Source organism: Euleptes europaea, chromosome 9 (genome assembly GCF_029931775.1).
Source record: "Euleptes europaea isolate rEulEur1 chromosome 9, rEulEur1.hap1, whole genome shotgun sequence".
In the NCBI taxonomy this organism is placed as follows: Eukaryota; Metazoa; Chordata; class Lepidosauria; order Squamata; family Sphaerodactylidae; genus Euleptes; species Euleptes europaea.
This window is the reverse complement of record NC_079320.1, coordinates 32,286,715-32,303,295: the sequence shown is the minus strand read 5'-3', so window position 1 is coordinate 32,303,295 and position 16,581 is coordinate 32,286,715. Positions and strand designations below refer to the sequence as shown.

General features: G+C 43.3%; 1 protein-coding gene across 1 annotated transcript in view; it reads right to left on the bottom strand.

Annotated features, from left to right (window-relative positions):
- Positions 1-4,173: 4,173 nt before the first annotated feature.
- Positions 4,174-16,581, bottom strand: part of BLTP1 (bridge-like lipid transfer protein family member 1) — a 141,818-nt gene continuing 129,410 nt past the window's right edge. Inside the window, exons 82-87 of the mRNA XM_056855866.1 lie at positions 15,303-15,554; positions 14,282-14,485; positions 12,013-12,207; positions 8,106-8,240; positions 6,607-6,766; positions 4,174-4,839 (exon numbers count right to left, since the gene is read on the bottom strand). Of these exons, the coding sequence (XP_056711844.1) occupies positions 4,623-4,839; positions 6,607-6,766; positions 8,106-8,240; positions 12,013-12,207; positions 14,282-14,485; positions 15,303-15,554 (1,163 nt within the window). The 3' untranslated portion in view covers positions 4,174-4,622. The remainder of the gene's footprint in view (positions 4,840-6,606; positions 6,767-8,105; positions 8,241-12,012; positions 12,208-14,281; positions 14,486-15,302; positions 15,555-16,581) is intronic.

Sequence of the window (16,581 nt, the reverse complement as noted above, 5' to 3'; positions counted from 1 at the left end):
TCAACAAGAGAGAGAGAGAAGCGGAGCCGCCGTTCGAGAAAACGAAGCGTTTCCCCCACACCCTCCCTCCCTCCCTCCCTATGGAGTTCTGACTGCCTGAAGACCGTTGCCACGGCCCGCGTTTGAATGCGATTCGTCCAAGCCGAATCCCCCCCCCTCCCCACCCGAGGGAGGCCGCCAGCGTCTCGCGGGAGGCCGCCTTTCCGTGCGAAGTGCCACTGAGCATGCGCGCGTCCCTCTCGCCCGCCTAACGAGTCCAGGCTCTCGTGGCCGGTGTCGTTCGCCTCGACCGCGGCCCGGCTTGCGCGGACGGTTGAATACTCACCGGTTCCTCGGTAGCGGTACCCTGTTGGAAGGAAGTTAATAAAAGAACTGACAAAGCTTGGAGACTTCCGTAAGGCATTAAAAAAAAGGGGGGGGGGGGAAGCCTGTCTAAGATTGACCTGAATGCAAGGGTTTGTAAAGCTACCCTCTCGGAGAGGAAGTCCTGTCTACGTCTTATAACCCGGAAGCAGGTGCCTCCATTCCACAGTTAATCGCGGCCGTTGAGCAATTGGTAGAAGCGCGATGCTGTTTTAAAAAAGACAATTCGCAGTGGGTAGCTGTGTTAGTCTGTCTGCAGTAGTAGAAAAGGGTAAGAGTCCAGGAGCACCTTAGACTTAACACAAATATTTTCTGGTAGGGTATGAGCTTATACACATACACACACATATGTATAATTCACACTGGGTAGCCGTGTTAATCTGTCTGCAGTAGTAGAAAAGGACAAGAGTCCAGTAGGACTAACAAAAATATTTTCTGTGGCTCACGAAAGCTCATCCCCTGCCAGAAAATATTTTTGTTAGTCTTTAGGGAGCTACTGGACTCTTGCCCTTTTCTATTAAAAAAGACAGAAACCAACGGCTGCTTTTTATTGGTTCCCGTTTTCTCTACAGCGAACTGGGGCACGGCACTCTTTTGAAGCCTTTCAGCTCCGTTATTTTGCAAGTCCTTCTCCCAACCATCACTTTAACACCACGGTAAAGCTTGGCTGGCTCCCTCTTTTCTCCTGCTCGCATCCTCTTTAATTAACAACGTTTACTTTCCCAACCAGGGATCCCTCCTCTGTAAAGAGTGCTTAAGCATAGCTCAGCGCACAAGCAGCTGTTGATAGACTGCGAAACTGTTAATCGTCTGACTAGGAGGGAGTAAGAACAGACCGGCCAGTAAAGAAAGCGAGATCATGGTGCTGTGTAGTAGTCTTCAGCCTTTTAAACCAAGGATCCCATCTTTAGTTCAAATGTGCAATATTTTTGAAACGTTCCTTTCCCTATTCTGAATTTTGGTACAATGTCTACTGGAGATCTTGTGATTACTAGATGCTCAAGAGTTGATATTTTTATTGGTTTCTACTTGTAGAAGATAGTAACAGTTTGCCCTTTTTTTGCCATACAGTGACCTGGATAGCCCAGGCTAGCCTGATCTCGATCTCAATCTCGGAAGCTAAGCAGGGTCAGCCCTGGTTAATATTTGGATGGGAGACCACCAAGGAGTACCAGGGTTGCTGTGCAGAAGAAGGCACTGGCAAACCACCTCTGTTTGTCTCTTGCCATGAAAACCCCAAAAGGGGTCACCATAAGTCGGCTGCGACTTGAAGGCACTTTACACACATTAGTAATTTTAAATTGTAGAAGAATCAGTGGTTATTTCTAGCAGCTGTCATTTGCCTACAACTTTAGAAGGGTGATCATGCTGAAGTCAGTGCAGATTGCATTCTTCAAAGGTACCAGCAAAGCCTAGCTCACCTCTACATCCAGATCTTCATGATGGAATGCAAGTTATTAAGATGAAGACAGCAGAAATCCCTTGCATTTTTCAGCCACTGGTGTACAGGTGTGGTCAGAAATACTGATTCTTCCTCCAGCAAAACTCTCCACACTAAGTTTACCTATAATCTAGTCCACAAAAGGTTATGATGAAATAAAATCTTGTTAGACTTTGTTTGTTTTTGCTGCAACAGACTGAACATGGCTACCCTTTGGAATTATTTGCTTCCATACTCTACTGTGGTTTCAGAGGGTAGCCATGTTGGTCTGCAGCAAAACAGCTCGATTTGATTCTATTAGAATAAGTGCATCCTAATGTTCAGTCTCCCATACAATATGTGACATTCACCAAGGAGATTTTTGCTCAAACAGGTCTGTGCCTCTAAACTTAAATGGGTCAGACATTGATTTTAAAACATTTACTTTTTGTTTTCTATTCTGCATTCATGTATGGCACAAATAATGAAAAAGGCTCTTTATAGAGTGAAAACACATTCAGACTATCTTGTATGTTATTTTCTGCATCATGAAACATCTGAATCCTCAACAAAAGTATAGTTCTGATCAGTGTTGCTGTATAGAGAAATCAAAAGGCTATTTGAAGCAGTCCAGTTTAGCGCTGTCATATGATTGAAGGAGGTCATCAGCGAGGTGGGTGGGTGCTAAAACGAAGCTGCCTTATACTGAATCCGACCATTGGTCCATCAAGGTTAGAATTGTCTACTCAGACTGGTAGCAGCTCTCCAGGGTCTCAGGTCTTTCTGATCACACACCACCTGATCCTTAACCGGAGATGCCAGGGATTGAACCTGGGATCTTCTGCATGCTGAACCATAGCACTGCTGTGCAAATGGAAATCCAAGACAGGTAGTGAGAGAGCTGCTTCCAACGAGTTTCTGGTGCGAGTGGAAGTGCTGTGTGGAATCCAACCCAGGGTTGTGTTATTTTGGATGGTCTTAAATATTTTACATATGGCTTTTGTTTTCTCAGGGTTTTGGTGATAGGCAGCTTCATGTTCACAATTAGATATTGTCTAATACTGAATCAATCAGTAGTTTATCAAAGTCAGTATTTAATCCGAAAGCTGCTCTCCAGGGTCTCAAGTAATGGGCTTTCACATCTCCTTAAATTTGATTCTTTTACTGGAGGTGCCAAGTATTAAATCAAAAACCATCTATATGCAAAGTACATGCTTTTCCACTGAGCCAGTGTCCCATTTTTTCTTTATGATCTTGGAATACGTCTGCTTTAAATTTTGGGTTATGTTTGGACTAAGGACATTTGTTGTAAAATAGCATTTGTAGATTTCTGTATTAACCCCCCTGTAAGAATGGTGTTGGGTGTTATATATAAATAGTTAACTGAACTTTACACTTAGAATTTAGATAACTGAACCTTCATAAACAGTAATATATTTCTAGTTTGATTTATTAGTTGTCCACATCATAGAGAGCAATCATGCCCCCCCTCCTCCAGACTGAACATCCCAGATGCCTCAGCCTTTCTTTATAGGGCTCAGTGTCCAGGCCTCTGATCATCCTTGTCGCCCTCCTCTGCACCTTCTCCATTCTATCCACATCCTTTTTGAAGTGAGGTCTACAAAACTGCACACAGTGCTCCAGGTGTGGCCTGATCATAAAAGAAATCCTCAAGCTGCTATCTAAGGAGGAAGGGAGCAGCAGGAAGGGAGAGGGGGAAAATAGGCAAAGGCACCTAGGGGTGCTGAGGCAGTGCTTGGGGGCATGGGGTGGGGAGTTTGGGAGCTTTTTCTCAAAGGAGAGAGGGGCTGGGGCTTTGGGCCTTCCCTTCTAAAGCTGACATGGGTGACCCTTGGCGGGCAAGGAGAAAATCTCTTTTGCTGGGGAGATTTGGTGTGAGGGGTGACCTCTGGTCTGAGCAGAGAAGGGAAAGGGTGCATTCACCCTAGATCGGTTTCAGAAAGGGAAATGCACTTGGGGTGGGGGGCTCTGGGAGAGGCCATGGCTCAGTGGTAGAGCCTCTGCTTGGCATGCACAAGGTCCCAGGTTCAATCCCGGCATCTCCAGTTAAAGGGACTGGGCAAGGAGGCAATATGAAAGACCCCTGCCTGAGACCCTGGAGAGCCGCTACTGGTCTGAATAGACAATACTGACTTTGATGGACAAAGGGTCTGATTCAGTATGAGGCAGCTTCATGTGTTAAGGGCATATACTCTTAAGTACTTTGAATGAGATTTTTACCACATTGAATAGAGTGTGACCATGACTTCCCAAATGCAAGTTGAAGTAACCCCACATAAGATTGCATTGTGCTTTTGTTTAAAAATACTGGGTTCTTTTTGTTTGTTTTAAACAACCAACATTTATAACATATTAAATTTTATTCCAAGTATAAGAAACTTAAAATAACACACAGGTAATCACAGTTTCATAAATTATACAGAAATTATACAATATGCATGGACAAGAAAAAAGCCAATCGTGGAATCACATTACCCAAAAGGGTATTCAGTGTTATGGCCAGTAAAAGTTCTGAAAATTCACAGTTAATTTGTAGTTCAAAGATGCAGAATATTGCACATCATAAAATTGTGAATGCTAAATAGCAGCTTTAGAGTTCTCTTCACAAACATTGGTCATGCAATACTTAAATGAATACAAAATGGCATCATAAACCACAGTAAACAGTTACTCACAATGTCAATCAATTTTTAAATATAGTCGCAAAAAACTGTTAAGTTGTTTCAGTATAAATCATACTTAAAATTATACAACTGAACACAGTGTAAAACAAAAAAGACATAAAATATGTGTTTGCCACATTACTTTATTACTATCCTCAGTGATCTTCCTTGTCTCTTCCTTTCTTTTCCTTTTCATCCTGCAGTGCACTGCCAAGTTTTTTTATAAGAACAGACAGAACCTTGTCCAGAGGGTCCATGACTCCTCGTTGAAGCCATTTAGGAATCGTCGTCCTTGCATGATGAAAACCCAGCTTTTGAAGAATATAATCAACGCCGACTGGATCTATCTTTCTTCCAGTCCAAGAAATTAATCTAAATTTAAAACATAATTCCCATGTCAGTATTTGAATAAGTACATGAAATCATGTTCTTCTAGGCCAATTTAAGCCTTTAGCTATATTCTGTAATATTTTAGGAGCCTGATGGGTAAACATGAGCATGTATAGAATGACTAAGCCCTAACTTGGATAGCCCAGGCTAGCCTGATCTCATAATATTTCAGAAGCTAAGCAGAGTTAGCCATGGTTAGTATTTGGATGGGAGCTCACTGAGAAAATGCAGGGTTGTTACGCAGAGGCAGACAATGGCAAGCCACCTCTGAATGTCTCTTTTCTTGAAAACCTATGGGGTTGCCATAAGTCAGCTGTGACTTGATGGCAAAAAAAAAAAAGATGAAGGTAAGATTAATTCCATGTCATCTCTGTGCTGACAGAACAGGAAAGCAAAAACTGTTGCACTTACCTGTAACTGTTGTTCATTGAATAGTCTTTTGTGGAAGCACACATAGGACTGTGCATGTGCAGGACAGCCAAGGAAAGGAGTTGGGTGTAGGAGAGTCAATAAGGCTGCTGTTGTTGGGCAGGCTGATATCTGTAGGGCCTTTGGTAATGGTAGCTATGCTTAGAAAAGTACCTTGACTTGCAAGTTGAGGGTTGAGGAACTGTTAACCCTAAGAATTTGGCAATAAACTTGCACATTCTATCCAGTGCACTGTCTGTCTGGGCGCTGAAAAGCTGTTTATCTTCAAACAGCATGTCCTCTACTTGGCCCAGGTGTCATTGGGGATCCCGGCCGTGAGTGCCTATGGAGAACTACATCTGAAGCCATAGTCCTGGCGCAGCAGTCAGATGCGTTGATGGAGGAGTTAAGTTGCTGTTTGCCAAGTTTCACACCCTCCACATGGAAAACTTTAGTGAGGGACATTTTTTTTCTTCAGGCAGAAGGTTGGTATACTGGGCCAAACAGTCCTAAATGAACATTTGATATCTGCCCATTATGGCAGTGAAATCAGCTACCCTGAGCCCCATAGCCCCCTCTTCCCCAACCCATTGAGCCTGCACTCTTTTCTCCAGAGGGAGGTGTAAGATCCAGCCCTCTGCCTGGAAGGGAGAACCTCTACGACAAAATAATTGCCTTGGGAATGCTGGAATAAAAATTTGCATCCCTCTTTAATCTTATATGAGTTCTCCAGTTTCCTAGCTGATGCTAGAACCAAGACAGGTTTTGACCAAATTCCATTGGCCATATCTAATAAGCCCAGGATCATCCTGTAAACATGGTAAGCCTCATAAACATCGTGATGTGATGTTACCCCATGGGTCAGTAATGACCTGGTGCTTGGACAGGAGACTACCTTTACCTTTACTTCTCAGTAGGTATGTTAAATTTTTGGATCCTATGATCAGATGTCTTAGTCTGTTACTATATATTGGCAATTTCAGGGATTGGCCCGATAGGAATATTTAGAAATAGCAGATGCAGAATTTCAATACACATGTATGTAAAGTGCCATCAAGTCGCAGCTGACTTATGGTGACCCCATAGGGTTTTCAAGGCAAGAAATTTACAGAGGTGGTTTGCCATTGCCTTCCTCTGCATAGTGACCCTGGTATTCCTTGGTGGTCTCCCATCCAATTACTAACCAGGACTGACCCTCCTTAGTTTCTGAGATCTGACGAGATCAGGCTAGTCTGCACAATCTAGGTCAGGAATTGCAATACATGCCATTCATGTATTTACATATCTGTGATACGTATACACACCAGAGACTGACTGTACTTGAAGCAAAAAGTGAATTACCTGAGTGTGGGTTCCAGATGCCATGTATTGCACATAAACTCTCTCCAATCAACTGTAGTATAAGTAATATTGTCTTCTCTCTCAGTAGTGCTGTCATCAGCTATGCAGACAGGACTTTTCTGTCCTGGTCGACTTGATAAAATACGAGGAGGAAAGATAGCTAGGAGAGGATAAAAATGAAGTATGACTCTTAGATAATATTCAGTTTGGATTGTTAATGTAATACTAAAATTTACAGACAAAAATAATATAAATCTATTTTACTGCAAGACTGGTTCCTTGCCCTTAGCAAGAGTGCTTTACTGTGTACGACTTAAGGGAGACAGTTATGAAGGCCAGCTAGATGCTGTGCAACCAGCATTAGATGTAGGCTTCCTGGCATGTCCCCCTATTAATCTGACAATCAGAGCAATGCTGGCTGGCTGGAGGTGAGCTGGGAGAGCCAATCAGGATGGATTGGACTTCTTTCTAGTCCACTCAGGCCTGATTTAATGAGGCCAACTCTGAGCGGCCAACTACCTCCAAATGTGGGGCTGCACTGAAGTCTGAAAATGAAAAATGGGTTGCACGCCATCCAAAAAGAAGTCAGAGAAGGGTATCTCAGAAACAAATAGGCCAACGAAGGAATTTCAAATAGGGGTTTTGGCCATGGCAGTCCAACTAGTTAATGAAGGGTGCAGTAACCCACTTAGTAACTGCAACTCCTTTCAACTGACAAAACTACAAATAAATCCCTACTTCTAATCATTACTGCAGCGCACCATTCATTATTTTTGGGTTTGGGCAGTAACTCTTATAGGACAATCAAAAGCGTTATTTATTTATTTATTTAACATACACTACATTTGGATGTCTTGACAAAAAATTGGATTCTAAATGGATTAAACCAGGACTCTAACCTGAAATTAAACCTTGGTTTATAATACCAGTTTGGGGAGGCGGGGGGGAGAGAAACATTCCACTTTGCCCAGAAACCTACATCTAGATGACACAACAAACTGGAGTTTGAATGATGGCTTCCCAAACAAAAAAGCTTTCAGGAAGCTCTTTGGGTGACAGCAAGATGGGGGAGGTAAGAAAAAACCCATCCCGCTGATGGAAATCCCTACACTGGATATTTGTAGAAGCTTGTTGTGAAATCTAAATATAGCTATGGTGAAATCCAAAGCAAATTTCATTTTTCTATTATTGCTCTGAAACACACCATGCAAAATGATTTCTTTTTGCAGCAAAAAAAAAATTCCACTGGCTTCTGCTTATTTACTTTTGTGAGTGATGACTAAATATTTTATCCAGAAGGAACATTAACCCAGAGAAATAAATGTCATCATTTTTTTGGTCACCTTTCTGCAGCCCAGTTATTTAAAGTGATGTACACAGAAAACTATATATTAAAACAAATGTTATCGTGCTGAAATATTGTATAAATAATATATGACTAGTAGAAAACGATTCATGTTACAAATCAATTAACAATAACAAGACCTTGATCTGTATACCTTTTTCCTTCTCTTTAAGATAAGCAGACACCAAATCATGCAGGAACATGATCAGTTCAGCATCCATGGTTACACATATGTGATCAGTGAATTCTGTCACTACGCTGCATTCCACCTTTGGCTTAGCATCAGCATCTGAAATGAGAATTTATAAATCAGTCTGGTAAAATGACAATTACATGTAAGCATGGCCACATAAACAGAAACACAGGCAGCCCATTCCTGAAGGGGGGGCAGTTAGGCAGAGGCTGGGAGTGGCGCAGGTGCACCACCTCCACAGAGGCTTCCCAGCCAGAAAAAAATAAACTCACAGAAAATAAAAAAGGTGACAAACTGCCCCATAGACTTTAGCAAGGCTATGCCAGCTATTTTGCTGGTGTAGCTCCTCTGCAGCACGGAGTTGCGTTCCTGGGGCGGAAGTTGCTAGGAAGCTGCCTAAAGGCAGCTCCACTCCCGGGAAAGCCTAGGATGCCAGTGTGGGGAGATACTCCAAAGAAACCACGGCTGGAGGCCATGCTGGCTTCTGAGAGCCACACTGCTGCCAAGGTCCAGGGGGGGCTGACATAAGTTGCCTTATGCCAGAGTCTGGCAAGTGGCACAGATGCCGGAGTAGGGGTCATGACAGCTATTATGGACATTCGCCCCCCCCTTCAGTATTGCACTGTTAATGGCAAATATTTAAAATGTAGACAATTATTTCTATCAGCATGATCTTGAAGTGGAATTCCTGACAATGACAGTGATTCAAGGAACATAGCCTGAAGACAACTCTGCCTAAGTAAGGCAGGTACACTAAGTTCAAGTAAATTAACAGCTGTATGGCATAATCCTGTATCATGGTACACCATGGCTGCTTCCACACCAGGGTGATTTTCTGTGGTAGTCTGCTTGCTGACGTAATTCTGTCTGAAACACCCTTGCAGGATAATCCATTTCTCCATTTTTAGCAGTTTCCCTTTCACACCTGATATGCACTGAAGCCGCCGCCCCTCCCACTGGCTGTGTGATCCTCAGGATTCTCTGCCAACCCATTTTTTTAAAAAAATTGACTTGCATGAGTAACGCAGCGCTGCATAGAAATAAGTCCTTAAAAACTCCTCCACATATTTGTAGACACTTCTGACAATCCCATTCCCCCTCCCTAAAAGGCAGGATGAACTATGAGTGATTCTCTTATGCATTAAAAAAGCATGAACAACACTGGAGAGGAATAATACAATACCTCTAACAACCTTTAAAAGCTCGTATTTGCAGAGCCTCTGACAATCCCCTCCCTCCCCTCTGTCTAAAAGGCAGGCAATTCTTTTCTGCTATGCTAATTGTTGCCAGGGGCTGGTCCTTTGCGGTTATCAACAAAGAGTAACTGACCATCACTTCAAAGATCTGCAATTATGCTGTTTCCATTTCAGAACAAGAAGCTTGTGCCAACAGTGCACTGCCCAAGAAATACCATCTTTTTACAGGTTTAAAATAAAGCAGTTTTTTGTGTGTGGGAAGAACAGGCTGGTAACGGTCTGTGCACAAATAGAGGTTAACACCATGTGCCCATTAGGTGGCTGAAATGTGGAAATCCTTGCTGTGGAATCCCAGATGCAAACAGGTCCACATTGGGGGACCCCCTCCTCAGAATGGAAAATAGGTCGGAGGTAGGCCATTTGTATAGACCAGGGGTCGGCAAACTCATTAGTCAAAAGAGCCAAATATCAACAGTACAAAGATTGAGATTTCTTTTGAGAGCCAAATTTCTTAAACTATATAGGTAGGTACACTGTTTATTAACTTAATAAACTTTAATTAAAGTTTTAAGTCTTAATTAAACTATAGGTACACTGAATAAAACTTGATATCATACTTAATAGTGATCTTATTTATTGATACAATTTAATTTTTAAGTCCCTGCCATTTCCCCCTCCCCGTCCGGAGTCCTCGTCTGGAGGCCTGGTCTACCGCCATAAAAGCCTATTGGTAGACCTGGCCTCCGGCTGAGTCCCATTGGGAGGCCAGGTCTACCCACTGGCTTTCTTGGCACTAGACCTGGCCTCCGGAGGCCCATAGAAGCCAATTGGAAGACCTGGCCTCTGAAGGGGGACTTTTCCCCCTCCACGGAGTCCAGGTCTACTGCCAAGAAAGCCAGTGGGTAGACATGGCCTCCCAATGGGACTCAGCCGGAGGCCAGGTCTACCAAAGGAAGCCCGCCCCGCCCAACAGCTGATAGGCGGGGGGGCAGGAACCGCCGAGCCACCTGCCCCGCAATCGCGCGGCTGGAGGGGAGGCTTTAGCCTCCCAATCATTGAGGGCAAGGGAAAGGGGGACCCGGCCATACTCCATGGCGGGGGGCGGGGAGACAGCGCGCCCGCTCGCCCGCTCTCAAGCGCGCCGGCTCCGCAGCCCGGCTGCCAGCGCGAGCAGGGGCTCCGAACCAAGTTTGGAGAGCCGCACTCAATGGGCCAAAGAGCCGCATGCGGCTCAGGAGCCGCAGTTTGCAGACCCCTGGTATAGACCATTTGTAGGCTGAGTAGTCAGCCTGCTGAGAGAATCTGCAGTCAAGTTGGATGCTTCTGTAATGTGGATGGCTTGCAAGGAGACACCTCTTGGTATGACCAAGTACCAAATCCGGGACACCTCTGCTATGGGTACCCCACCCAACAAGGAAACATCCATACATATTTCAGTCTCATGTACCCTCTCCCAAAGGCACAATCCTTGCACAGATTACTTAGATTTGCCCACCAAGAAATGCAACACAGATCTAGTGATAGAAAAATGCTTCCATGGAGACTCAGTGAGGGCATTAAACCTACGAAGGAACCAATTTTGAAGAATCCTCATATAGAGCTGGGCAAAGAGCCCCACTGATTTTGTGGAAGCCATGAGACTCAGCAATTACTGTATGGATTTAACAGACTAGAATCTGTTGGAACAAAACCTGAAGACCATGTTGCAGATAACCAAAGCTCTGTCCTCCGGCAAGAAAGCCTTGCCAATCATGGAGTCCAACCAAGCCCCTATGAACAACATAGTCTGCGAGGAGCTTAACTTGGACTACTACATTCAGTAAGTCCTAGGGACCGTAAAGTGGAGAAAGCCAAGGCTATATGGCCTGCTAACATAGAACGTGAAGGGGCTGTGACAGCCAGTCAAAGATATGGGTATATGGTACAATTCCTGAGGTAATGTGCAACAATCACCAACATGCACTTGGTAAACACCCTAGGGGCTGTTGCTAAGTCAAAGGGTAGCACTGCATATTGGAAATGAGTGGACCGATGCTGGAAATGCAAGAATCTTCTACTAGTCTGACTGACGAAACAGGAAAATATGCGTCCTTCAGGTTAATGACAACAAATCATGTATCGAATTCCAACAATGAGAGAACCTATGAAAGTGTGGTCATACAAAAACTTGTTCAGGCCTCTGATGTCCAAATAGGCCTCTTACCGTTGTGCTTCTTATCTACTAAAAAGTATCTAAATAGAAACCAGACCAAGCCTCCAACTCAGGCACAAGTTCAATAGCACCTTTACTTCGGAGGTGTGAGACCCCAAGCTGCAAAGTCAGAGGTGCAACAGTTGGGGCTGTTTGACCTTTTCAGCTCCTGTAGTTTGGGGGGAAGTGGCTGAAGGAGGTGGGGTTCAGTGTTGATGTTAAGGCCTGTTAAACCTCATATTTTATTGCTACCACATCTAGCATGATACTGTTGTAATGAATATGAGTATTAGTAATCATTACAATTTAATCTTACAATATTGTAATGCATAATGTTTTCTTTGTATAGATAGCAAACAAGAAGTCACCTACAACAGCAATTAAAAAATTTTCCTCAGCATTTTTATGCCAGTCTAGGAACTAAGATACGTGAAATGAAGTGGGCTCACAGTTTAAAAGTATTAACCACACACTATTTTACCTTGCAATGAAGGTTCCTGAGGCTGTTGAACATGAATGGATTTGAAATCCAACTGCATCCTGGGTAATGCAAAGATAGTTTCAGTCTCGTGATTGTAGCTGGAACCACCTCTGAATCCACTTAACAAGCTGGAGCTTTTCACTGTTGTGCTATGCTCTGTGTTATTTGCGTCAACATTTCGAAGGAGATTTAACTCTGGAGAAGAAAAGTAAATGCTATCTGTACTTATCCTTCATAAAGCCTCAAATAAATTTGGGCTATTTCAGATAACACCAGGGGGGCTGTGATAGCTTGACAGCTGGAAAGTTCTACACTCCTACACATAATTAACTTCAACCATTCTTTATTCTTGGTATTAACACTAACAATACCAAAAGATACAAATTCTAATATCCTCACAGGATCCCCATTCTCAATTTATTACTCTTGGATTTGACCTCCCCCCCCAAAAAAATTTTTTACCTTCATGTAAAAATGCAAAATGTCCCAAGTTCAGTATGGACTAGGTCCTTAATATATAAAAACTTAATTTAGAACAGAGAGTGTGGAACATGCATATTCTGTGGAATGTTAACATTATAATGCTCCACTTCATTCCCAAGGACTAGTACTGCCATAATGATCTTGTTACTAGGGTTGCCAACCTCCAGGTGGTGGCTGGAGATCTCCTACAATTACAACTGATCTCTAGGCGACAAAGATCAGTTCCCCTGGAGAAAATGGCTGCTTTGGCTATTGGACTCTGTGGCACTGAAGTCCCTCCCATCTTCAAACCCTGCCCTCCTCAGACTCCACCCCCAAAATATCCAGGTATTTCCCAACCCAGAGCTGGCAGTCTTACTTGTTACCAATACTTTAAATTTATAGTATAGTCCCTCCATTAACACAAACCAGATCAAGCAAGGAAAAAAGGGACCATATGTTATGTACAGCAATGACAGTGCAATCCTTTACAGATTTACTCCAGAACAAATTGACTGAAATCAATCCGCCTACACTCATGTAACTGCATAAGATTCGATTGAACTGGCAAAGCATAACAAAGGAGATGCAAGAAGTACTTTGCACCTCTCCTATCCCAGTTAAATGAGGCAGATCAATCTACTCCATCTGTTCTGGAATCTTCTCAACCGTAACCTTTTCTTTAAAGTTAATGCTGCACAACCTCTGCAGCTCAGAGGGCCCTAGAAGGCCAAAGAATGATGCATGTAGGCTTTCTGCTAAGGCTTCTCCCTCCCCTTCTGTGCTCAAGCAATAATCATTGCATATCTGGTGCAGAGGGTTTCAACTGCTGTGGTAGTACCAGTGGCTGATGATGATCTGGTGCCAAGTCTCTGGGGAGCAGTTTTACGCTGTGCTAGCAAAGGAACAATTCTGCTGGTACTGTGGTTGATATCATAAGGTTTCTACTCCACTATGCACTTCTAATACCATTCAAGTAAAAATGAATATACATTAACACATCCTGCATGAAAAGAGTGCACTGCATAGAAGGAAAACAACCTTTACATTCTCAGATAAAACAGCAGGTTTTTCCCATGATATTGGTACATAAATTTTTGATGGAAGGCTAAACTAGATGTGTGAGAATTAAGAGTTAGACGGGGGTGCACAATTCAAATAGGTGAATCAGAATGGACTTCAATTGGAGTGAAGAGGGCTGCACCTGACCCCACACCATGTTATCGCCTGGCCCCCAGAAAGAGTCCAGAGGATACTAGAGATGAAGGCTTTGCATTTTAAAAAGTTTCTGCCCCTACTTTGTTCTTAGCTCTTCCTTTCCCTACATGTGATCTGGGAGGGGCTGGGATATCCTTGAGATCTGCCACCCCATCCTAACAAATCCATATGGGGCAGTGCTTCCCGAGGGTATCTCTGTAATTACAGGTGTGAGAACGCAAGAAGAGCTGAGAGCAGGTTTTACATCCTTGAATTAGGCAATTCCTGATTTTCAATGTACAACAATACAGATCTTTAATACTGCTATTCACTGATCATTTAAGAGAATACTTGAAATTTAAGTTAGCATTGTTCCACTGAAATTGGCAGAATCATAATTACTCAATATGCCACAGTCCAAGGGAACAATTACTTCCTGGAAACACAATCCACATTCTCATCAACAATATTTCTGTATCTGCTTGTTTTACCAAACACATGTTGTAAACCACTTCTAAAGGATTTAAATTGGAAAGGCTATAAATCAGTGCCATTCAATAACCAGTAATCAGGTCAGCAAACAGAATTCTGGCAGACTTGTAGGCCTCACCTTCATTCCTTGTAGCTGTAACATAATTGAACCATTCTTTCACACTTGCCACTCCATGTGGTGGGTTTTCATGACGCCGCCTTGTTATCTTCGTGATTGTTGCCATCGGGCTTTCTAGAGCTCCACAGGGCTTTGTGACCATAGTATTATGTCCCAAATGGAAGTCCAGCGTTTGCACAACATATGTAGAATGCTCACTAGAACCTGTGGGAAGTTTAAAAACATGGTTATTTGGTCACAGAATAGTTCATAATCATGTTGGATAAATTCAGTTACAAACAGTGAAGTTGACCCAAACCATATATTAATACAAATGTAACAATATTAGGTCTGACTTATAGTTCTCACTTTAACTAGCATGGTTAGAGTGTCTGGCTAGGGCCAGGGAGACACTCTGTCATGAAACCTGCTGAGTTACCCTGAGCTACTCATGATCACTTAACCCTAACTCTGGGGTCCCCAGCCTTTTTGAGCCTGTAGGCACCTTTGGAATTCTGACACAGTGTGGGGGTGCAGCCACCAGGAGCCAGCCCACAAAATGGCTGCCATAGCTTACCTTCAATCACACAGTCAAGATCCTTGTGCTGCGGTGGCAGCTGCTGCCAAAGCAATGTTTTGAAAAATTTTCATAGCCAATCAGCTCTCCAATGGCTGATCAGACGTTTTGCTGGGCGAAAGCCCCACCCACTTTCTGAAAACACTTGATGGGCACCAGGAAAGGTGCTCACGGGTGCCATGGTGCCCAAGGGCATCACATTGGGGACCCTAACAGTTCTGTACAGGGATGTTGTGAAGATAAAATGGAAGGAAGAAAGAACCAGCTATATTGCCTTGATCTCTTTGGAGGAAGAGTGGAATAAAAATGTGAGAGCTGGCTAGTTGGCTAGTTAGGGAGATACACTTCTAAACAGACTTAAAATAACATGCAGTTGAAATACAAAGACACCATTTTGTTAAGTAAATCTAAGTTACAACTACAGTGGTAAAGTACCTTTAAAGAGTTACAAAAATATTTATATACCTTCTTGCCAAATTTTCTGTGCTTCTGTCCAAAAGGCAATGTTAGGTTCTTCAAGGTGAAATAATGCCCATGATTTTGAGCGAAAATTCGGCCCATGGAAACATGCCAATGTCATGTGATTTCCATGCAAGCTCATAGAGCCTCCAAACTGCATTCCATCTTCCGGTAAAGGATTCTGAAATAAGGATATGTGGCACCCTGATACCACCTTTAAGACCCCTGGCCAGTGGCGATGATGTGCTGCATCCAGTACTACAAAATAAACAACATACACAGGAAGCTCAAATCCCTACTGTTATGAACTGTAAAGAAGCAAACAATACATCTGCCGTCTAAAACTTGTATTCCAACTCAGAAATATGAGAAGGAACTTCATTTACATACATACATCTCGGCTGAATTTATTCAGCCCTAAAGGTACATTGGGGTGGGGGGGAGAAGCAGCAATATCAAGAACTCTTTTTTGCAACCAGATTTGGCGGTTATTCAACCAACCCAGTATATGAAGTTACTTTTCATGTCAACTTGGAAACAACTATACTACTCACTGGGATGGATCCAACAATCCATAAGAACAAGGACTATGGATCTTTCCTTTGTTCCCTGCCTGCTAGCAGTCCTTTCTGACTCCAGGAAAGATGACTCCGTGGGTGATGGGACCCACACAGACTAATAGCCATGCAGTCAGGCAGGCTGTACTGAAGACAAAATTGCCTTCTTCTGACAGCACAACTCCACAGACAGAAGAATTAAGAGAGGTGATTTTGGCCCCTTCCCCGTCATCAGTGCAGCCTCCCTGACTGCATGGCTATTAGTCTAAGGTCAGTTATGCATGGTCGGTTTAGCCTCCTTCTTTCCATTTCACCCAGGATCAAGTTTTTGAAAATGCACGTTACCTCATTCCTTTTTGGCTCAACCCCGTTTCAACCTTAAACGAACTCAGCTTTTCCCATTCCTCTTCTTGCCCGAGTCAAACGGTCTTTCCTAGCTCATACCAGATTCAGAGAGCGTGCATACACTTAACTCGCGTTGAGCTCCCCCCCACTTTCCAAACCCCTCTTCTGTTCTGTTTGCTGATAGTCATACAGGGGAAGCAGCAAAGATTGGCTTCTCTCACAGCCAGTCAAGAAGAAGTGTGTAAAGAGGCAGGGATTCAATTGCTTCCTGCTTCCTGGGAGCTCTTTCTGGGAGAAAGGCTTTTTTAAAATTAGGCTTGGATTTTGCCCCCCCCCCCTTCTTTCAAATGGCTCCATTTTTTGTTTTTTGTTCGTAAACGGCT